Genomic DNA, 24,840 nt, shown 5'->3' on the forward strand with positions numbered 1-24,840 from the left:
GTATGCAAATACATATTTGTCTATTGTGGTTATATACATATCATGAAACAACAGACAGACAAGAAGAGAAACTTTAGTTTTTAACTTTTTAAGTGAATCTTTTAGAAACAGTCTCACAAACGTCTCCTGATGTCTCAACAATCTCTCTCGCTTCTCCAGCGTCTCTTTCAGAGGCCTTCAATATCGACACTGAACATCCCCTGAGATTTAACGGCACGGCAGAAGATTTCTTTGGTTACAGCGTTTCTCAGTCAGAGTTCGGAAACAGGAAACAGTGCGTGAAACACACACACACACACACACACACACACACACACACACACACATACACTGGTTGCTAGGATGTTTGATTGATTGATTGTGAGGGTGTTTTTGGCAGGATCATCGTTGGAGCCCCATTAAAAGGAAACTCAGCGGGTGAAATGTACAGTTGCACAGTAGATCTGCAGTCCTGCACACCACTGCTCTGGACAGGTATCACCGTCAAACACACTATCTGTCACGATCACCGTCAAACACACTATCTGTCACAATCACTGTCACACACACTATCTGTCACGATCACTGTCACACACACTATCTGTCATGATCACCACCGTCACACACACTATCTGTCATGACCACCGTCACACACACTATCTGTCACGATCACTGTCACACACACTATCTGTCATGATCACCACCGTCACACACACTATCTGTCATGACCACCGTCACACACACTATCTGTCACGATCACTGTCACACACACTATCTGTCATGATCACCACCGTCACACACACTATCTGTCATGACCACCGTCACACACACTATCTGTCATGATCACCACCGTCACACACACTATCTGTCATGACCACCGTCACACACACTATCTGTCATGATCACCGACACACACACTGTCTGTCATGATCACCACCGTCACACACACTATCTGTCACGATCACCCTCACACACACTATCTGTCATGATCACCACCGACACACACACTATCTGTCACGATCACCACCGACACACACACTATCTGTCATGACCACCGTCACACACACTATCTGTCACAATCACTGTCACACACACTATCTGTCATGATCACCACCGTCACACACACTATCTGTCATGACCACCGTCACACACACTATCTGTCACAATCACTGTCACACACACTATCTGTCATGATCACCACCGTCACACACACTATCTGTCATGACCACCGTCACACACACCATCTGTCATGATCACCACCGTCACACACACTATCTGTCATGACCACCGTCACACACACTATCTGTCATGATCACCGACACACACACTGTTTGTCATGATCACCACCGTCACACACACTATCTGTCACGATCACCCTCACACACACTATCTGTCATGATCACCACCGACACACACACTATCTGTCACGATCACCACCGACACACACACTATCTGTCACGATCACCGTCACACACACTATCTATCTGTCATGATCACCACCGTCACACACACTATCTGTCATGATCATTGTCACACACACTATCTGGTAAGAACTCGAGCTGCTGCATTTTGGACCAGCTGTAGTTTGTTTATTAAGCATGCAGGGCAACCACCCATAATAGCATTACAATAATCTAGCCTTGATGTCATGAACGCATAAACTAATTGTCCCTCCTGATCGGGATTTGCCACGGAGGGCCTGCTAGAAGAGCCATGATGTCCGAAAACCATACTTGGGCCGGCCAGTATGGGGCTACTAGGAGCAAGCTGATGCAGTACCGCCGGACACTCTCTAGAACCCCTGGGAGCAGAGCGATCAGGGAAAATGCGTACAGGCGTAGCCTCGGCCATGCCTGCACCATGGCATCCAGTCCCAGAGGAGCTGGATGCGTGAGGGAGAACCAGAGCGGACAGTGAGTGTTCTCTTGAGAGGCGAACAGATCCCCTTCCGCCTGACCAAACTCCCTCCATATCAACTCCACCGTCTCGGGGTGGAGTCTCCATTCCTCGGGCCTCAGCCCCTGCTTCGACAGGATGTCTGCTCCCACATTGTTGTCCCTGGGAATAAACATTGCTCTGACTGAGAGAAGTTTGCGAGAGGGCGCGATCTCAGGCCCCCCTGTCGATTTATATATGAGACCACCAACGTATTGTCTGTTCGCACTAGAACATGATGGCCTCTGAGGTCCGGAAGGAAATGTCTGAGGGCCAGAAATACTGCCAACATCACCAGGCAAAGATGATGGTCCTTCCAAAGACCCCTGGTGTAGCGGCCTTTCATGATCCCACCCCAACCTGTAAGGGATGCATCCGTGGTCAAAATTTTCCTCTGATACGGTGCCCCCAACACAGGACCTTGGGACAGGAACCAAAGTTTCTTCCACATGACCAAAGAACGAAGGCATCCGCACATTACTTTGATCATGCAAAATGGGTTCCCTCTGGTCCTGAGCCACCACTGCAGGGAGTGATGGCCTGGCCTAGCTTGATACTCGTTACTGTGGTCAAGATGGTGTTTATACGAGCAGGAGACAACTGTGCCCGCATCGTGACTGAGTGTCATATAATACAAAATAAGTGGAGCAGTGTGATTGATTGGTTAACCTTATTTTATTTTGGAAATTGTTATTGATTGATATAGCAATTTCTGCCTTAACTTTCATATTTGTTTGCTGTGGATTAATTTATTATATTGTTTGTGGTGGATTCACTTTTATATTGTTGCTGTGGTTTTTCCTTGTTTGCTGTGATTTTGCTGGACCATTGATGGTACTGTTTTTCCTCCTTCACAAACTGCAACAACAACAAAAACTAATTGACACACCTGTAGAACCCCGTTCACATCAGTGATCTAATTTGCCAGCTGATTAGATCACTCCCAATAAAAAGGACGCTAGACTTGGACTTTTGCTGATCTTCTTTTCCCTCGGTGTTGTTGCTGGCTGGACTTTCTGCGCCTGATGGAGCCAAATCCCAGACTCTGCAGTGTCAACGCTCACAAAACTCAGACTAAAGGGAAGTGGTTATTTTTTCCCACGCTGATGCGCGTGTGTGTTTTTAACATCTGAGTTAAAGGAGGCGTTCTTAGATGTCCATTTCTGCTAAGGTGTCAGATCCAGGAGCCGACGGCAGAGCAGCAGACACGATAGCATTGTTGATGAGCCCACTTGTAGTAGGAAAGGGAAGTTGTCATTTTAGTCATCTAAGATTTTTTTAAGTTGCCAGGCTACGAGCAAGCTGCCCATTGATTTCACGATCTCTCCACTGACAGACGCAGAGCGGCGCCGCGGAAATCCTGGTCCGGGATTTTTCGGGATTGGAATCGGCTATTTGAGGTCTCGCTGAAACAGACATTCCTTGCCGGCGGTAGGGGAAACACGGAGCTAAATCCAGGCTGGACTGGATTTGGGTATTGTTTCACCCTGGGACAGAATATTGGACAAATTCATGGTTTTTATTGTCTCCCCTGGTTTTTGAGGAGGAAATTGTGATTTTGCTGCCCTTTTAAATTTAACTTTTAAAAAAATAATGAAATACTATTTTGGGTATTTCTTGTGTCTTTCTCTCTGTGTTGGTGTGGCTGGGAATCTAGATTTATTTAAAATTAACGGACTTCCAATCTGTTACATGAGTCCCATACTACCCCCAGGAAAAAGGTTCTCTGTAGAGGAATTAATAAACTCTTCTCGACATTGAGTCTTAATCCTAAGCACCTTAGATGATTCAGAACAACATCTCGATGTTGAACCGCCATTTCCTCTGACTGTGCCAGAATGAGCCAGTCGTCGATGTAGTTGAGGATGCGAATGCCTTGAAGTCTCAGAGGAGCAAGAGCAGCATCAATACATTTCGTGAAGGTGCGAGGTGACAGTGCTAGGCCGAATGGAAGAACTCTGTACTGATGCGCTTTTCCCCCGTGACAAACCAGTCCTCGGATCTGATCTGACTCATGATAATAGGTATGGTTAGCATTTTGAACCTGAATCTCCACAGAGACCGGTTCAGTACCCTGAGATCTATAATAGGACGTAACCCCCCCCATCCTTCTTGGGAACTATGAAGTACCGGCAGTAGAACCCGGCTTCCCTTTCTTGAGGAGGAACCTGCTCTATGGCTTCCTTTACTAAGAGGGACTGAACTTCTTGTTCCATGACCTGACCCTGCTCGTGGCTGACCAGCGTGTGCACAACCCCGCTGAACTTTGGTGGACGATACTCAAACTGAATTCTTTACCCCTTTTCCACTTTGCGCAGGGCCCACTGAGATATATTTCGAAGACCTTTCCAGGTGTCTAGATAATCTGCTAGGGGGAGCAGTCTCTCGAGACTGACCTCTGGTGTTATATTTGGGATTTCGGTGACCTGAAGCAGTTGACTGGCAGGAACTAACCGATTTCATTTTTCTACAGGCCCCGTGAGACGAAGCGAACTCGACAGGGCCGCAATATTTTCAGGCGGACACTGCGGTTTGCATTCACTGGAAACCGATGCGTCCTGAAGCGTATTTAGTGGCGGGAGGCAAACATCGATTTCCTAAGGGCTTCGCGAAGGAGCAAGCTGTTGTTGCTCGATCGCAGAGTGGACCACACTCAGAGGCCTGCGCATCGCGTCAGGACCTCTTTGCCGAAGCCTTCCTCGCCTGAATGACAGTCCTCAGATCTGCCTTCAGCTTAGAAGACTTCGGCTGAGGGTGTTGCTGACACTCTCCTTCTGCTGCTGCAGGTATGAGGAGCTGTCAGCTGCCTTGTGGCACTGCCCCATGGCAGCAAACCCATGAGACCTAGGACAATGACGGGGGATAAGTTGTTTTAAAAGCAGCGGACTGTCGTTTTGCCTCCTGAAACCTCTCGATGACAGTGTTGACTGCGTTGCCGAAGAGGCCAGAAGGCAAAATCGGGGCATCGAGGAGGAAGTCAAGTCAAGTCAAGTCAAGTCATCTTCATTTATATAGCGCTTTTAACAATGTAGATTGTTTCAAAGCAGCTTTACAGAGATAAACATATAATTTAAGGTAACAGAGATTGTTTTGGCTTTATAGCGGTTTGGTAACCCTTCCTTTTACAGTCCCCTAATTACTAGGTATTTACCTGGTAAATATATGGTAAGTTATAGTTGGTTATTGGTAATTACCACAGGTAACAAGAATGTAAATGCAGAGAAACTACAAACTAATTACTAAGTATTTACTGGGTAAATATATGGTAAGTTATAGTTGGTTATTGGTAATTACCACAGGTAACAAGTATGTAAATGCAGAGAAACTACAAACTAATTACTAAGTATTTACCTGGTAAGCATATGGTAAATGATAGTATTTTAGTGTGTAATTACTTAAGGTGATTAGTATGCAATTACAGAGAAACTACCAGGGAAAAAAACACCACTGTTAAATATCAACTCAACAAAGTACTGTGTACTTGTTACCTGTTTAGGTTGGTAATAACTCAGATTTAATTGTGTACTTCCTCAGAATGTAGGCAGCCAATTTTTAGAAACACTTCCAGTATTACCCATCAATTCAAGTTAGGTGTGTAGTTATCCTAGGGTTATGTTGGTAACAGTCCATGTTTATTTATTACTATCTTGAAATTAAGATGGTAGTTTCCAATAAATTACCTTGTCTTACATAGTTGTTGTTCATTGCTACACCCATTTATAGAGGGTTTATCAAATAATTTACCTTACACTTACCTGGTAACTACCCCGCAGGAACAGTTTTCCCTAATGTCATGGCACATCCTAAATACTGGGTATGTTCTTGCAGATGTTTTTACAATTTACTCAGTAAGTAAAGTGCAACTGTACTGTAAAATGAAGCCTTGTTTATTTCCATGGTATTACCGGAATTGTACCATATAACCTGATCATTCCCTTTTCCATATAGTCACACTTTTTTACCTTGTACGTCTTGCAACGTTACCAAGGAAAACATGACAATTTACTCAGTAAGTAAAGTGTAACTGTACTGTAAAATGAAGCCTTGTTTATTTCCATGGAATTACTGGGATCTTACCATATAATCTGATCATTCCCTTTTCCATAGTCACATTTTTTACCTCGTATGTCCTGCAACGTTACCAAGGAAAACATGACAATTTACTCAGTAAGTAAAGTGTAACTGTACTGTAAAATGAAGCCTTGTTTATTTCCATGGAATTACTGGGATCTTACCATATAATCTGATCATTCCCTTTTCCATAGTTAAATTTTTTACCTCGTATGTCCTGCAACGTTACCAAGGAAAACATGACAATTTACTCGGTAAGTAAAGTGCAACTGTACTGTAAAATGAAGCCTTGTTTATTTCCATGGTATTACCGGAATTGTACCATATAACCTGATCATTCCCTTTTCCAGTCACATTTTTTTACCTCGTATGTCCTGCAACGTTACCAAGGAAAACATGACAATTTACTCGGTAAGTAAAGTGCAACTGTACTGTAAAATGAAGCCTTGTTTATTTCCATGGTATTACCGGAATTTTACCATATAATCTGATCATTCCCTTTTCCATAGTCACATTTTTTTTTTACGTCAACGTATTACCAATAACCAACTATAACTTACCATATATTTACCAGGTAAATACCTAGTAATTAGGGGACTGTAAAAGGAAGGGTTACCAGCGGTTCTTTAATAAAGTTATTTTCCAGCTAAAGTTAGTTTTGTTTGATTCGCTTCCGTCGCAACGATCATTTGTTATTAAATTTGGGGCTGCTAAGACGACACCATTCTCTCTACACAGACTTTAAACGCGAACCTGTGAGAAACGCTGATGGCGTTCACATGCGCATTAAGAATTGGTTCTATAGTTATGTGCGTTTGAATATATGTGCGTATATGTGTATATGTTCTGGAATTCCCTACAAACCAAGCCTAAACAAAGTACTGGCGTTTCCTTATAATTTTTGATACAGAATTTTAATTTTATTTTATCAATTCGGGGCAGGTACGCGAAATTAGTTTCCCGACAACGCTTTATCTGTAGAGTGGTAAAGGGATCCTCCATAGGGAGAGACTAGTTGGCACTTCAGCACTGCGTTGGATCGGGTCCAGGTGAAGCTCCTTCATCAGATCTGGATACGGCCTGGATCCGGCAGGCTGCGGGAAAACCTCGGGATAAACACAGACACTAAAATTAGCGTAGATTCCATTCTTCTTATGATGTAACGAGTACATCAGGATTTATGGGAAGTGTTCCCGGTTCCAGCTGACCTAATCTATGCAGCCTAACATTGAATTATAGAAGTCTATAATGTATTATGTGAATGCTAGGTCAAAGAGATGTGTCTTTAATCTGGCTTTGAACTGACAGAGTGTGTCTGCTTCCCGGACAATGTTAGGAAGACTGTTCCAAAGTTTTGGTGCTAAATAGGAGAAGGATCTACCGCCAGCAGTCGATTTTGATATTCTAGGTATTATCAACTGGCCGGAATTTTGAGATCGCAATAGACGTGAAGGACTATAATGCGTTAAGAGCTCGCTCAAGTACTGCAGAGCTAAACCATTTAGTGCTTTGTAAGTGATCAGCAATATGTTAAAATTGATGCGAAGTTTAATAGGCAGCCAATGCAGTGTTGACAGAACCGGGCTAATATGGTCATACTTCCTGGTTCTGGTAAGAACTCGAGCTGCTGCGTTTTGGACCACCTGTAGTTTGTTTATTAAGCGTGCAGGGCAACCACCCAGTAGTGCATTACAATAATCTAGCCTTGAGGTCATGAACGCATGAACTAATTGTTCCGCATTTGTCAATGAGAGCATATGGCGTAATTCAGATATATTTTTAAGATGGAAAAATGCAGTTTTACAGATACTAGAAACGTGACTTTCAAATGAAAGATTGGTATTAAAGAGCACACCCAGGTTCCTAACCGACGACGAAGACTTAACAGAGCAGCCATCAAGTGTTAGACAGTATTCTAGGTTATTACGTGAGGAAGTTTTTTGTCCAATAATTAGAATCTCTGTTTTTTCAGAATTAAGTAGTAGGAAATTACAAGTAATCCAATTTTTTATATCAGCTATGCATTCCGTTAATTTTGTGAATTGGTAAGTATCGTTAGGTTTTGAAGAAATATACAGCTGAGTATCGTCAGCATAACAGTGAAAGCTAATGCCATGTTTCCTAATGATATCTCCTAATGGCAGCATGTACAGAGTGAACAGCAACGGTCCTAGTACTGAGCCTTGAGGTGCGCCATACTGAACTTGTGATCGATGAGACATCTCTTCAGTTACTGCTACAAACTGATAACGGTCAGATAAGTATGATTTAAACCATGCTAGTGCAATTTCACTAATGCCAACATAATTTTCGAGTCTATTTAAAAGAATGTTGTGGTCGATAGTGTCAAATGCAGCACTAAGATCGAGTAACACTAATAGAGAGACACAACCACGTTCGGATGATAAGAGCAAATCATTTGTGACTCTAACGAGAGCAGTCTCGGTACTATGGTACGGTCTAAATCCTGACTGGAAATCCTCGCAGATACCATTTCTTTCAAGAAAGGAACACAGTTGTGAAGACACTGCTTTTTCTAATATCTTTGACAGAAAAGGTAGATTCGAGATCGGCCTGTAATTGACTAATTCTGTAGGATCAAGTTGTGTTTTTTTAACAAGCGGTTTAATCATAGCCAGCTTAAAGGTTTTTGGTACGTATCCTAGAGACAAATGTGGCATTAAGAGGAGTTACTAAGGATCTAATGTAATGACTACGCCACCTGGGAATTCTCAACCCAGGAAAACCAACCTAATAAATAGGCTGCACGGATTTATTCCCTTAACAGGACAAGAGACGTGGATGAATAAATAATTACTTTTTTTTATTAGAGGACACAGGTGTAATAATTCAAGACAAAGACAATACAAGGAAAAATGTTCAAACTAATACTTCCGCAATAAATTACACAAACTTCACAACATAAATACAAAAAACATTAAACAAAAAGACAACTCAAATAATCAGACGACAGGACTGAGTGAGGCCAGTAGGGGGACACTCAATGAGCACTACAACACTCCGTAAGTAACACCAAAAATGCAAAAGAAAAACCAAAGCAATAACCACATCAGTATCACCTTCACACCGGTGCACATCCACAGCACAGCACAAAAATAATCAAGTCAAGCCCCGCCCCTTTGCTCTTGGACACTCAACTCCTAACGAAATCAAAACAGAATATACAGAGAATAATTACATACAGTTCACAGTAGAAACAGATACAAAATAACAAAACAATGAACCTTAGAAAGAAAACAATACAATTACCAAACACACAACACTCTCCTTGTAAACATTCACACACTCGCACGTTGCCTACACACACACACACACAAACAAACACGCTAAAACTGCAGGGCGGCGATATTCCTCCTTTCAACCTGCATACGCCATTAAAGCACTAACAGTTTCTTGTTCGGCCGCAGCCAGAGTGGAATGAAATTGACGCGAATCCTTTCGTTTTAATATAGTTGAGACAGCAGCAAAACAGCAGCGCTCCGTAATCAACGAGCGAACGTCGGGTAACCCCAGCAACGGAATCCTCCCCGCTACTTGGCAGAATACGCTGCGCTTTTGGGGTACGAGGAATCCCAGTCACGGCAGTCCGAAGTGCCCATAAATCAACGTGCACGCTGTGAAGAGGCTGCAGACACATCAACCATGGGAAACAGTACTCGTTCTCCTATATGCCATGGGACCACACAAACAATTTTCCCGCATGCCTCTTCACAGCATGCGGAACCGGAAAAGCAAGGAAGCTTTGTGACGGGACTCAATACAGGGCAGGTATATATATGCTCCGCCTTTAGCTGTGATAGGCTTAATAAATAAACCTGAAGCAACCAATAGTAGCCTGAAGTCAACCACCTATACTGCCACACAAAGATGAATTAATGATATTAAGAAGAGGATCTATGACCTCTGGAAGTATTTCTTTCAGTAGCTTAGTTGGTATAGGGTCTAACATACATGTTGTAGATTTAGATGATTTAACGAGTTTAGTAAATTCTTCCTCTTCTATAACAACAAACGAATCAAATTTTTCCTCAGGGAGACTACAATGCACTGCCTGATGCGATACTGTAGTAGACGGTTGCATAGTTATAATTTTCTCCCTGATATTATCAATCTTATAAGTGAAGAAGTTCATAAAGTCATTACTGCTGTGTTGCTTGCAAACTTCTGGGCTTGAAGCTTTCTTTTTCGTTAGTTTAGCCACCGTTTCAAATAAATACCTAGGATTATGTTTATTTTCTTCTAATAGGTTTGAAAAATAAGCAGATCTAGCAGCTTTTAAGGCCTCTCTGTAAGCAATCGAGCTCTCCTTCCATAAAATGCGAAATACCTCTAGGTTTGTTTTCTTCCAGTTGCGCTCCATTTTTCTGGCTGCTCTCTTAAGGGCCCAAGTGTGCTCGTTGTACCACGGCGTTGGACTATTTTCTTTAATCTTCTTTAAGCGCAACGGAGCAACTGTGTCTAAAGTGCTGGAAAAGAGAGAGTTAAAAGTTTCTGTTGCAATATCAAGTTCTTCTAAGCTATCCGGGATGCTGAGATTATGAAACTGATCAGGAAGATTATTGATAAAGCAATCTTTAGTGGCAGAACATATTTGGTCTAACATATTTGAAACACGGAGTCGGCTTTGCAGCCTTGGCTAAATTAAGTTTACACGAGACTAGATAATGATCTGAGATGTCATCGCTCTGCTGCAGAATTTCAACGGCATCAACATCTATTCCATGTGATAATATTAGATCTAGAGTATGATTACGACGATGAATAGGTCCTGACACATGTTGTCTAACTCCAATAGAGTTTACAATGTCTTTAAATGCCAATCCCAATGCATATTTTTCATTATCGATGTGTATATTAAAATCACCAACAATTAGTACTTTATCTGGTCAATATTAATTCTGATAGAAAGTCCGCAAATTCTTTGATAAAATCTTTATGGTGCCCTGGTGGCCTGTATACAGTAGCCAGCACAAATCTCAAACGTGATTTATCATTTATACTATGTATTTTTACATTAAGTACTAATACTTCAAAAGAATTATATTTAAAACTTGATTTCTTAGTGATTTTGAAAATATTACTATAAATTACAGCAACTCCTCCCCCTTTGCGTTTCAGACGAGGCTCATGTTTATAACAGTAATCTTGCGGGGTGGACTCATTTAAAGTAATGTAATCGTTTGGTTTTAGCCAGGTTTCTGTCAAACACAGCACATCTAGGTTATTATCTGAAATCATATCATTAACAATGAGTGCTTTTGAAGTAAGCGATCGAATATTCAGCAACACAAGCTTTAGCATTTGCTCATCTGTATTATAGCTGTTTTTTATTTGTTGAACATCAATTACATTTTTAACCTTAGATGGGTTAAAACGTTTTTTTGGATTTCCAAATTCGGGGAACAGACACAGCCTCTATATGATGATAGCTAGGTGAAAGAGGCTTTATGTGATGGGATTTATCTGACCTTGGTGACGCGAGGCCGCTAGCAGACGGTCGGTTTAGCCAGTCTGTCTGCTTCCTGACCTGAGCCCCAGATTGTCATGTTTGAGCTCTAAGACTATGAGCCATATTACTAGAGAGAAGAGCAGCACCATCCCAGGAGGGATGAATACCATCTCTTTTCAACAGGTCAGGTTTGCACCAAAAACTTTTCCAATTGTCTATAAATTCTATATTATTTTGCGGACACCACTTAGACAGCCAGCGATTCAGTGAACACAATCTACTGACTATCTCATCACTCCTGCGAACAGGAAGGGGGCCAGAGCAAATTACAGTGCCTGACATCGTACTTGTGAGTTCACACACCTCTTTAATATTAATTTTGGTGATCTCCGACTGGCGGAGTCGAACATCAATAGTGCCGACATGAATCTTAGAGAATTTACGATTAGCATTAGCCAGCACTTTTAAATTTGCTTTGATGTCAGGTGCTCTGGCTCCCGGCAAACATGTGACTATGGTGGTTGGTGTCTCTATTTTCATGTTTCGTGTAATAGAATCGCCAATAACTAGGGCACAATCATTCTCAGTGGGTGTTTCACTGAGCGGGGCAAATCGATTTGTTATGGTAATCGGAACGGAAGAGCGGTTTTTAGATCCGCGACTAGAGCGATCCCTCACTGTCACCCATTTGCCTGGCTGCACAGGCACTTCTTCAGCTGGAACCGCATCATGTAAAGAGTTCACTATGCTAGGCGCATCCAAAATAGTATCTAAAGCTCTAGCACTCTTACTATCCTCAATTAAAGTTTGGATGCGTGTTTCTAGTTCTGAAATCTTCTCTGTCAGCCTAACTGTCTCCTTGCATTTATCACATATAAATCCTATATTGCCAACAGAGAAGACTATGCTAAACATGTGACATGAAGTGCAGGTGACAATAACAGGACAAGACATTACTCACAGTGTTTGTTGACTGATTCTTACTCACCTGAGCTTTTTATGAACTCAAAGGCGCGGGCGCGCGAGAGAAAAATAAATAAATAAAAATAGCTGAGCGCACGGGTGGCGCGTTAACAGGCTAGCGAATTACTAGCGTGTTGTGCTAGTAGTAACGGAAGCTAGCGATGTCAGGTTAATCTGAGATGTTGGGTAAGCTGTATTTAGTAGTAGTATAAACAACTAGAAATTGTAGTAAATGACGGTTCAAAACAAGGAAATACGAGGCTAAGACGGACTGATTCATCGAACAGGCTCAGGCGGGAGCAGAGCGTTCTCAGGGGCATCTGATCACAATTTGCACAGACAGAGCCCTCGAGTGCTGCCCGTGCATGCTCCACTCCCAGACAAACAACACAGAGCGAGTGTGCATCAGCATCACCCTCGCTCAAATAGCGTGGACAAGGGGACGCACACTGTCTGAATCGCTTATCTTGACTTTTGCTCACCATGATATCTTTCAATGTAGAGATAATGAGACAAACAACACCAAATAAGACACACAGTCACACAGAACACTTGCTGAAGAACAGAAGCTGACGCTGTTGTGATCCAGCGTCCTTTTATAGCTTCCACATCACCGTCACATGCAACGTCACAAGTGACGTCATAACGCATACAGGCTTCAGACGTGTCATGCTGAAGGCATTCCCCAAAGTGTCGATTCTCGACGCAGCGCGAGTTCCCTCGAAGGGGAACTAATGCCATGCTTCCTAATGATATCTCCTAAGGGTAGCATGTACAGACAGCATGTACTCTCTCTCTCCATCTCTCTCTCTCTCTTCCTCTCTCTCTCTATATCTATCTCTCTTCCTCTCTCTATATCTATCTATCTATCTCTCTATCTTTCTCTCTCTCTCTCTCTCTCTCTCTATATATATATATATATATATATATATCTTTCTATCTTTCTCTCTCTCTCTCTCTCTCTCTCTCTCTCTCTCTCTCTCTCTCTCTCTCTCTCTCTCTCTCTCTCTCTCTCTCTTTCTCTCACTGTGCGCATGTGCTGAGTGAGTGGGTGGAGTGTTGAGTGTGAGCTGAGTGTTTGGCGTGAGTGTCAGGTACGAGTAATCTATTTTTGCTATCTTTCTATTTTTGTATCTTTTATTATCTTTTTGTATTGTTTTTTTGGGGTGATTTAAATTTAGGTATTGTTTTATTCATTTATTTGGGAGGATAAGGAGGTGTTTGATATTCTAGGGAGTCTGCTGCCGGTTTTATACTGTTTTATACATGTAGCGGGAGGTTTGATTTTTTTGAAACCGTCATGGTGTGAGAATAGACTCAGCGGTCGGTATAGAAGACTGTAGCCTGGCTGTTGGAGAAGTGATTTGGCCTGAGAACATTCTGTCTGCGTCTCGCATGAACAGCATTATTGTTGTGTTTGTGAAGACAATTGATTTAGCGAATCTAGAAATTGGAGTAGTGCTTAATGGAATTTTTACCCAAGTGCTCCCTCTTTCTACTCCTTCAAAAAAAGTGACTCTTTCTAATGTGCCACCTTTAATTTCAAACAAAAAATTTTGACCAGAATGCTCTCTCATTATGGTAAATTGGTTTCTCCTATAAAAATTATTCCAATTGGGTGCAAGTCACCATTTTTGAAGCATATTGTGTCATTTAGGCATTATGTCTATATGGTTCTCCAAGACAATCTGGACGAATTAGATCTGTCTTTAAATTTCACTATGAAAAGTCTTTAAGTTTAACTATGTCATTTTCACCACAACAAATACTATGAAATGTTTTGGTTGTGGTGAAACAAGGCATCTTATCCGCACTTTTCCAGTCAGATTGAATAAGACATAATAATAATAATCCTGTGATAATAATCCTCCACCGGTTGATGGTGGTGAGGAAAATAACGTTGTTCGTGACGAGGAAATGCAGAATGTTGCCGCTGTATTGCCTACTGATGCTGAGGTGCCTGGAACAAGTATGGCTCAAAAACATCGGTAGCAGTGGCAGACGCTGAAAGAGTAACAGAAGTTGTGCTGGTAGATAAGACTACTGAAGGGGAGAGTGCAGGTGCTGCTGAGGCAGAGGAAGATGAAGTATCCGCGGTGAGTGATCTGCCAGCGGGTCAAGTGATCTGCCAGCGGCTCGACCGCTGCAGTTGAGCAACTTTTAGCCGGTATAGAGGCACAGAATCGCTGTTCTGTTATTAATTCAGAAGATTGTGCATTTAAAACTGAGTGGGCGGAGTGAGGGAATGAGTGGAAGGAGATGGTGACTTAATCCTGACAGTATTCCCCCCCCCCTCCCAAGGCGGCTCTTGACGGCTGGGAAGAAGAGAGATGTTGCCGGCGGCGAGGTCGACTACGACCCCTGGGAGCTGGGCGGTCAGGATGGTCAGAATGGAACTGGGAGAGTAAGGATGGATCTAGGATATCAACACGGAGTACCTAGGAACAGGTACTCCGCACTGCCTGTTGTAGATGCACATGAGCTGAGCCCATACCCCCTTGCTCTGATGGAACCAAAAGTCGACAGCTGGAACCTCCGAGGGCTCACCCGACCAAGGGAAGAGAGTTGGCTGGTATCCGAGGAAGCACTGAAAGGGGGTGAGCCCGGTGGTACGCTGAGTGAGGGAATTCTGGGCGTATTCCGCCCAGGGGAGGTATCGGTTCCAGCTGTCTTGGTACTGGTGGCAATAAGTTTGCAGATAACGTCCAATCTCCTGAATCTTCCACTCAGTCTGGCCGTTGGTCTGTGGATGATATGGACCTCCCGGGGGAGCAGGATGGCGAGAATTTTCCTGAGAGATTTGCTGGTCGATGTCCCAGAGAATGGGACTGAGGATTAAGGCTGGAGGGAGGATGGTCTCAGTACTGAGGTCTTCAGAAGATGAATGATGGAGTCTGGAAAGAGCGTCTGCCTTGCAATTCTTACTTTCTGGACGGTAAGTAACAATGAAGTTGAATCGAGTGAAGAAGAGTGCCCAGCGGGCCTGGCGAGGATTCAATCTTCTTGCCTCACGAAGATATTCCAAGTTGCGATGATCTGTAATTACTTCGAACTGGTGATTTGCTCCCTCCAGCCAATGTCTCCATTCTTCTAAAGCCAGTTTTATGGCTAGCAGTTCTCGGTTGCCGATGTCGTAGTTTTGCTCCGTCGGGGAAAGCTTTTTGGAAAAGAAGGCACATGGATGGAGTCTGGGAGGCTCACCCTGCCGCTGTGACAGCACCGCTCCAACCCCAGTGGAGGACGCATCGACCTCAACGATGAAGGGAAGTTCAGGATTGGGATGGATGAGGATCGGTGCTGTCGTGAAGACTTCTTTGAGGCGATGGAAGGCTTGGATAGCAGTGGGATTCAAGGACAGAGACTTGGGTCGATTCTTTAATGAAGATGTGAGAGGAGCACTGATGAGACTGTAGTTCTTGATGAATCTTCTGTAGAAATTTGCAAAACCGAGGAATCTTTGAAGTTCTTTGACAGATGTGGGTAATGGCCAGTCTTGGATTGTTTCCACCTTCCTCTGGTCCATCTGGATACCATGCTGATCTATGATGTAACCCAGGAACTGAACAGAGGTGATATGGAACTCACACTTCTCCAATTTCAGGTAAAGCTTGTTTTCTCTCAGTTTCTCTAGTACTTGAATGACATGACGATGGTGTTCAGCAATTGAAGATGAATAGATGAGAATATCGTCAATGTAGACAATCACAAAGCGGTTGAGGTACTCACGGAACACTTCGTTCATATACCCCTGGAAGACCGTTGGAGCGTTTGACAGCCCGAAGGGCATAACCTGATATTCATAATGGCCAGATGGGGTGACGAACGCTGTCTTCCACTCATCTCCATGCCGAATACGGATCAAGTTGTATGCACTCTGAAGGTCTAGTTATATAAAATATGCGAGCCCCACGCACCTGCTCCAAGGCAGCTGGGACCAGAGGAAGGGGATAACTGTATTTGACGGTTTGAGAGTTGAGATGATGATAATCGATGCAGGGCCTCAAGCCTCCGTCCTTCTTACCCACAAAGAAGAAACTTGAAGCGGCAGGGGAGGTCGATGTGCGGATGAACTGTTGTTGTAAAGCCTCCTCCACGGTCTTCTGCTCCGGGATGGACAGTGGATAGATACGACCTTTAGGTAGAGTGGCTCCAAGTAGCAAGTCGATTGCGCAGTCCCATGGCCGATGAGGTGGTAATTTAGTAGCCAGTTTCTTGCTGAACACATCCTGGTACGCCTGGTACTCCACTGGAATCTCTACTTGATGCTGTACTTCAGGGCTCTCAACCGAGGTGGAGCAAACAGGAACTTTGGACCTTTTCTGAGGTGGCGATGATGATGATGAAGGTATTTTCTTGATGGATGATAGACAGGACAAATGGCAGGACTCACCCCAATGCAATACTTCACCAGTTTTCCAGTGGAGCGTCGGCTGATGTTGAACTAACCAGGGGCATCCCAGGAGGAGCTCAGCAGTGGACTCCTCCACCATAAAAGAAATCTCCTCAGAATGAAGACAACCAATGCGCAGCGTCAGAGTAGGTGAACAATGACAAATTCGACCTCGACCCAACGGTTTTCCCTGGATGGTTTGTATATGAAGGTCTTGAGAACTGCGATGTTTGCGGATGTTCAATTTTTGGAGAAGCTGGGTGGAGATTAAATTCCCCGCCGAACCTGAGTCAATAAGGGCTTGCGCTGAGACACAAATGCGAGAAGTTAATACATGCACAGTGGTGTGATTTAAAGCTTCAATTTTAGGTGAGACTTGAATTGTGCTTACCGCTGGGCATGGAGGTCGAACAGGGCAAGTGCTGAGAAGATGATTATCAGATGCAAAATAGAGACAGAGTTTATGAAGAATTCGTCGTTGACGCTCTGAAGCTGGAAGATGGGTGGAGCCGAGATCCATAGGCTCTGGTGCTGGAGGAGTGACTGATGGAACCGTGGGCGGAGGACATACAGTGGGAATCGGAGAATCACAGGCTGACAGTCTTTGCGAAACTCGAATGGATTTTTGAATTAATTTCTCAATTCCCAGGCTGTCGTCGTAAACCACCATCAACTGACGAATGTTAGGATTCAAACCATGACGAAAAGCTGTGATCAATGCTGCCTCATTCCATCCACTGGATGCCGCTAAGGTGCGGAATCGTAAGGAGAAATTACTCACAGAAGATTGGACTTGACGAAGATTGTAGAGTTGATCATGTACTGAAAGATCGGCAGCTGTTTGACCGAAAACTTCTTTGAAGTGTCGTATGAAACCGGAGAGGGATTTGACGACTTCCGAATTCGAATTCCACAGAGACTGTGCCCACTGAAGTGCTTGCCCAGACAAGAGTGAAATGATGAAAGCAACACGAGCTGAATTGTTAATGAACTGATGTTCTTGCATGGAGAAATACAAAGATACCTGAAGTAGAAACCCACTGCAGTCCTCCGCCTCACCGGAGAATGTCGCTGGTCGGGCCATGGGACACGCTGAGGCAGTGAACGAAGCAACGGGCGCTTGAGGAAGTGAAGCTGAAGAGGTGGGTTGATGAATGGCGATCGGATTGACAGGTGAATTCGCTGTGGATCACGATGGATTCTGCATGGTGGTCTGATCTTCTGTCAGGTTTGGCATAGACGAAGCAGACAGAAGGTAAGTTAAATGCTTTAATTTGCAGAATGGATCGGTACAGCGTAACAGGTGAGTAAACAGTAAGTTGAATATCAGATGATAGCTTAACTGAAGTGTAACCAAGTCTCCCTCTCTCTTTCTTATGCAGATGATGATGACGGAGCTCCTGAGCAGACTGAATGAAGACTGGCTGAGAAGATCGGGATCGAAGGTAAGTATACAGGTAAGTATAGCAGAGGGTCTGGATCATGTGTAGACGAGATCAGACAATGACTGAATGTTCGTAGCAGGTATATATGGGTGAACAGATGATGAGGTCCAGGTGACGGTGATTAGTAATCAGGTGACAATGAGCGTGTGAATGACTGAGTGGGCGGAGTGAGGGAATGAGTGGAAGGAGATGGTGATGGAATTCTGACATCATGAAAGCGGCTCATTCAGTTATTGAAATCACATGAGATTGTTGATGTTTGGAGAAATGTCCATGGTAATCAGAGGCAATATACATGGACTCATGCTTACAATAACTTAATTTCTTTAGCAAGGTTGGATAGGTTTTATGGTTTCAAACACCAGCTTAGTTTTTTCAGAAGCTGTTAAATTGTTCCAGTAAGCTTTTCTGATCATAGCTTGATACGGATATCTCGGGCGAGCGACCTAAGCTTCAATAGCCACATGAAGGCAGTCACAAAATCGGCTTTTTATCACTTAAAAAACATTGTGAAGGTTAAAAACTTCATATTACCGGTAGACTTAGAAAAGCTTATTCATGCTTTTATCACCAGCAGGGTGGATTACTGTAATGGTCTTTTCACTAGTCTCCCTAAAAAAACCCAAAATGGTCTCCCTAAAAAAACCTCTTCAAATGATCCAAAATGCAGCAGCAAGGTTATTGACCAGAACCAAAAGATCTATAGAATTGATTTTAAAGTCCTTTTTCTTGTTTTTAAATCACTAAATGGCCAAGGACCTCTCTATATAGCAGAGATGTTTGAAACATATAGCCCCTCAAGATCACTTAGATCAGCAGGAAAACTCCAACTGGTACAATCCAGCGCCCATACCAAGCAGGGAGAAGCAGCCTTTAGCTGCTATGCGGTCCGTCTTTGGAACCGTCTTCCTATAGACATTAAGACCTCTCCCACCATCTCCATTTTTAAATCCAGACTAAAAACAAAACTCTTCTACGATGCCTTACACTACCCTTCCTTGTACCTGTGGTCTGTAAGCTCTAATCTGTTTGTAATTATTTATTTAGCTTTTCTGTGTATTATGTTCCCTGTGAAGTTCCATGTTTTCATTTTATTCAAATTATTTAAACTATTTGAATCGATTGACATGACATTTTAACTAGTTTTAATTTTAGTTCAGGGGGTTGCTGATACAGGAAATTTGACCCATTTTGAAACTTTTAATAAAAAGAAAAATTATTTAGCTGAACTTCTAGACACAGTTACACAAGGAGCTCTGGTCAGATCACGTTTTCAAAGCGTAGAATTGATGGATGCACCCTCAAAAATTTTCTTTAGTTTGGAGAAAAAAAATGGACAGAGAAGGTTTATTCATGCCTTACGCTCAGAAGCTGGAGTCTTGTTGTCAGACCCTCCTGACATTCGAAGAAGAGCAATTAGCAATTTTCACTGTACAAAAGTGAACTCACACATGAACAAACTGATGGTAATGTCTTTCTTAATAATTTACCTCAGTTATCCGAAGAAGCTAATGCTGGACTCAGTAAAGCTGGACAGAGTTGGAAAAAGCTCTCCAAAGTATGGAGTGTGGTAAAGCGCCTGCAGTTGATGGACTACCAGTCGACCTCTACAAGTCCTTCTGGCCGGAGGTGGGTCCGGATCTGCTGGAGGTGCTTGGCGAAAGCTTTAGCCAATGGGCGGCTACCCATAAGTTGCCGTAGAGCGGTTCTCACTCTGTTGCCAAAGAAAGGAGATCTGAATGATATTAAAAACTGGAGACCCGTGAGTTTGCTGTGCAGTGATTATAAATTGCTCTTCAAGGTTCTGGCAAATAGATTGGGCAAAGTTTTGGAACAAGTTATCCATCCTGACCAGACCTATTGTGTACCTGGTAGGCGAATTTCTGATAACATTTCTTTTATTAGGGATGTTTTGGATTTAGGTAAGAGTCTCAACTTAGATTTTGGTCTAGTGTCAATAGATCAAGAAAAGGCTTTCGATCAAGCATGATTATTTATGGAATGTTTTAGCAGCATTTGGTTTTAATCCTGAATTTGTTTCTATGATAAAGGTTTTGTACTGTGAAGTTGAAAGTATATTGAAAGTTAATGGTGACTTATGCGCTCCTTTTAAAGTTTTTAGAGGTGTTAGACAAGGGTGTGCCTTGTCTGGTATGCTCTATTCTTTGTCAATAGAGCCTCTTTTAAACAAGTTAAGAACAGATTTGCATGGAGTGTATTTGGAGTGAAATTGTTCAAATGTACTTAAATTATCAGCATATGCTGATGATGTTGTTATTTTAATTAATTGTCAGAAAGATGTGGATTTGTTGATCAACATATATTAAAGGATTTTAAAATGTGTTCTTCTGCGAAGGTAAACTGGTCTAAAAGGGAAGCTACACTGGTTGGGAGCTGGTTAAGTGGAGAACCAAACCTCCCAGATGGTTTAACCTGGACTAAGAAAGGTTTTAAATACCTTGTTTTTAGGAAGTGAAATTATTGTACAAAAAAACTTTGAAGAAGTTGTTGAAAAAGTAAAAGGTTGCCTCGACAAATGGAAATATTTGCTTCCAAAAATGTCATATAGAGGGCGCACATTGATTATTAATAACTTGGTAGCATCTTCTCTCTGGCATCGCTTAATTTGTGTTGATCTCCACCAGATCTCCACCAGATCTTTTGTTAAAAATTCAGTCAATTTTAATTGATTTTTTTTTTGGGACAAGTTGCATTGGGTTCCAAAAGCTGTTTTGTATTTGCCCAAAGAAGAGGGAGGGCATGGACTTATACATTTACAGAGCAGAACAGCAGCTTTCCGACTCCAGTTTGCACAGAGACTTTTAACTGGACCAGTCGACACAAGTTGGAAATCCACAGCTTTTGCAATTCTGCAGAAGTTTGAAGGATTAGGCCTGGACAAGCCTTTGTTATGGTTGCATCCTAAAAAAGATGGACTTGTCCAAGTTGCCCAGTTTTTATCATAATTTTTTTTTAAGTTTGGATGTTGTTTATAGTGCAAAGACTGGATGTTACAAGAACCTTTGATTCATGGTTCTCGCTTGGATATATCAAGTAAAAGACCTTTCCCAGCACCCTTGGACATCTAGTACAGCTAGCAGGAAAAGACTTTAAGAATGTTGATTTGGTAGCTGAACATCTGGGTGTTCGATCAACACGTGTGGTGGCTAAACTCCATGAAAAATGGAGATCTGCTCTTACAACAGAAGAATGTAAACTGCTGGAGGACTACTCTGAGGGACTGATTATTCCGGACTGCACAGATCCGTTCCCTAATCTGCTGCTATCGCCTAATTTAGAAGAGTACAAAGGTGTTTTTTTGTATTCTGAAAATGTGTCATTATTGGGTTCAGAGCCGGCCTCTGGAAAAGCCTTGTATAAAAGTTGTGTCAAATCTTTGAATAGAAGGTTTTTAGATAATAAATATGATAAAATTTGATAATGGTGCAATAAGGGGGCTTTATGTGAGATTATTGATGATAACCTGCATCCCTCTTAAGATAATTGTGTCTTGTCTGTTCTGATTTTATTTTAACAGTATGTTGATTGACTGGACAATGTTTTAAATTTTGTAATAAATGGATTTTGAAATTCAATTCTCTCTCTCTCTCTCTCTCTCTCTCTCTCTCTCTCTCTCTCTCTCTCTCAGTGCATGCTGGGAAGTGGAAGTGTGTGGGAGGGTGATCACGGTGAGAGGGAAATTTGAACACGGTTTCTTAAAGGGGGGGTGAAATGCTCATTTTCACTCAATCTCCTGTTAATCTTGAGTACCTATAGAGTAGTATTGCATCCTTCATATCTCCAAAAAGTCTTTAGTTTTATTATATTTATAAAAGAAAGATAGGCTGTACCGAGTCTTTCCGGAAAAAAACGAGGGGCTGGAGGCGTGCCGTGTGGGCGAAGCTAAAGCTGTGCTGACGCGCCGAGCTAACAACACACAGAGACATTTGAAGCAGTTTTACTCACCGCCCGGTTCCAACGCACGACCGCGAACCTTTATCATTGTGACTGCTCGATCCTTAAGCATTAGACGATCTGCAAATCCGTCGATCTGGGCTTTGTTTATAAAACAATCATCGTCGAAATGCAGGGAACAAACAGTCTTGCACAACTCCGTTGATGCTCAGAAAAAACAAACTCCATCCACTGGTCCCTTAACGCCGGGTTCTTTGGGAATCTGTGCAGGGTTGTCTTGCCCTGGCAACCAAAAACCCACTTCTTTGGTGACACTGATTTCCCAAAAGCCGAGCAGAGCGCTTTGATGAGGTACTGCTTTGGCTCTCTTCTCTCTCTGGTCTACGAGTGCGCGCGCGTCCGCGACCTTCCGGGAGAAGTGCTCTTAGGACCCATATAAGGAAATTCCGCCACATCTGACGTCATACATGCCCATACTCGAAAAAAACTTTCCGAAACTTGTGACAAACCGGAAGGAGTATTTTTGGCACAGAAATACTCCTTCAAACGTACAACTTAATTTTTGAAAATTTGTCCATGTTTAGCATGGGAATCCAACTCTTTAACAGTGTAAAAAACTCAGTATGCATGAAATAGCATTTCACCCCCCCTTTAACTATTGTTTTGGGAGCCTATTGGGAGGATTTCTATGTATGTAATTTCGCAAAACTAATTTGGTTTTAGTCTGTTACCTTCTCGGATCTTTTTTTCTATGTGTAATAGTCGGGTACTGATCGTGTCGGGGACGGAGATGGCGTCGCACGGGAGTGTGCAGGCGTCGTCTCTGTCACTCAGTCACGGTATCAGGTGTGTCACGAACGCCGGCGAGTCTGTGGAAGACGTGTTGTTGGATGTAGCTGAACGCGTCGGTCACGACAACATTGTTTCTGCGTCCCGAATGAACAAAGCGACGGTGGTTTTTCTCAAGGATGAACAACTAGTGACTTGTTTAATCGAAAGCGGGATTTCGGTAAGTGGTGCTTTTATTCAAGTTCAACCGTTAGCAACACCAACAAGTAAAGTAACCATTTCCAATGTTCCGCCGTTCATTCCTAATGCTGATATTGAGCGCGAGCTTTCGCGTTTTGGTAAACTTGCTAGTGGAATCAAAATGGTTCCACTTGGCTGCAAAAATGCAGCTTTGAAACATGTGCTGTCGTTTAGGTGGCACGTATTCATGTTTTTGAACTCGCTGACTCTTAATGTGTCGTTTCGATGCATGTATGAAGGCAAATCGTACATGTTATGCGAGCGCAGGTGAGATGCGATGTTTTGAATGCGGTGGTTTCGGGCACCTAAGGTTATCATGTCCTAATAAAACCGAGGCAGGCCCGAGTGGAAGTGAAACTGTCGTGCAAATAGATCCACATGAAGATCAGGTTGTTGTGGTTAATACTGAGAATGTAAGGAAGGATGAGGAAGTTCCTACTGAGAAAGTAATAAATGACGAGGAGGTCTCAACTGAGAGTGTGAGGAAGGACGAGGAGTCATCTGTTGAGAATGAACAAATGGATGACGGTGATGTTGAAGTACAGATGTCTGAAACAAATGTCGATTCGAGGATTGAAGGTCAGATAAGCAGAGATTGTGTAGTGACCAAGTCTGGAAGAAATAAGGATCAAAGAAGTGTCAGAGAGGTAAATTCATGTGAGCCTAAAGAAAAAAAAAAAGAAAAAAATAGGTGAAGAAGAAATAAATGAGGCTGATGATGAGGAGGATGGTGTTCTATCTGATACTTCAGATCTGTCAGATATTTCTCAGATAGGTTGTGATCAGATTTACTCGTTGGATGAGATAAATTCGTTTTTGGATGAGACTTTTGGAAAGGTTGCTGATGTGAAGAATTTCTTTCCAGATGTAAATAAGTTTGAATTTGAAAAGAGGTTTCACTTGAAAAAGTTTCTCACTAAACTTAGAAAGGGGAAAACCCCAGTTAAAAGTAAATCAAATTGATTTTGCGAAATGATATACACATCAAGGGTGTCTTTGCAGTGCTTTCTGTTTTTTCTGCCTCTTTTTTTCCTCTCTTTATATCTCTTTATGGATATTTTGAGAATAGGATCTTTAAACATTAATGGAGAGAGAGATAGGAATAAGAGAGCAGTGATTTCAGAATATGTTCATCTGAAATATATCAATGTTATGTTTTTACAGGAAACACATTCAGATAATCAAAATGAGATTGAAGATTGATTTAAGCGCAGGCGTAGCGATTATCTTTTCCAAACATTTGTATCTAAAGATCCTATCCACTATTGAATTAGAAAAAGGTAGAGCTTTAATAGCAATAGTAGAAATTAAAGAGTTAAAATTTCTTTTCATTAATGTATATGCTCCAAATTTAGGTCCACAAAGATTAGAACTATTTGAAAAGTTAAGCATTGCAATAAGAAAATATGATGATGGAAAAATGTGTGTAATAATGGGAGGAGATTGGAATTGTACTACTGATTTTGTATTGGATAGGAATGGTCAAGAACCTCACTTACAGTCTAGTAATATGCTCCTCCGTATAACTCAAGAACTAGAACTGGATGATGTGTGGAGGAATAAGAATTAGTTCACAAAACAATACACATGGGTTAAAATTTTGGATTCTATTGTGAAGGGAGCACGACTGGATAGAATATATG

At 42.4% G+C, this 24,840-nt stretch overlaps 1 protein-coding gene across 4 annotated transcripts in view; it reads left to right on the forward strand.

Moving 5' to 3' along the window:
* LOC311077441 (integrin alpha-L-like) overlaps positions 1-24,840 on the forward strand; it is a 64,645-nt gene that overhangs the window by 13,115 nt on the left and 26,690 nt on the right. For 2 of the 4 annotated variants that reach the window (XM_084105919.1, XM_084105921.1), the window contains exons 2-3: positions 160-274; positions 380-474. In XM_084105919.1, coding sequence (XP_083962045.1) covers positions 160-274; positions 380-474 — 210 coding nt within the window. Of the gene's footprint in view, positions 1-141; positions 275-379; positions 475-24,840 lie in introns of all 4 variants that reach the window. The other 2 variants (XM_084105918.1, XM_084105920.1) reach the window with 1 other exon arrangement.

Source organism: Abramis brama (assembly GCF_963993115.1).
Source record: "Abramis brama genome assembly, chromosome: 2".
Classification (NCBI taxonomy): domain Eukaryota; kingdom Metazoa; phylum Chordata; class Actinopteri; order Cypriniformes; family Leuciscidae; genus Abramis; species Abramis brama.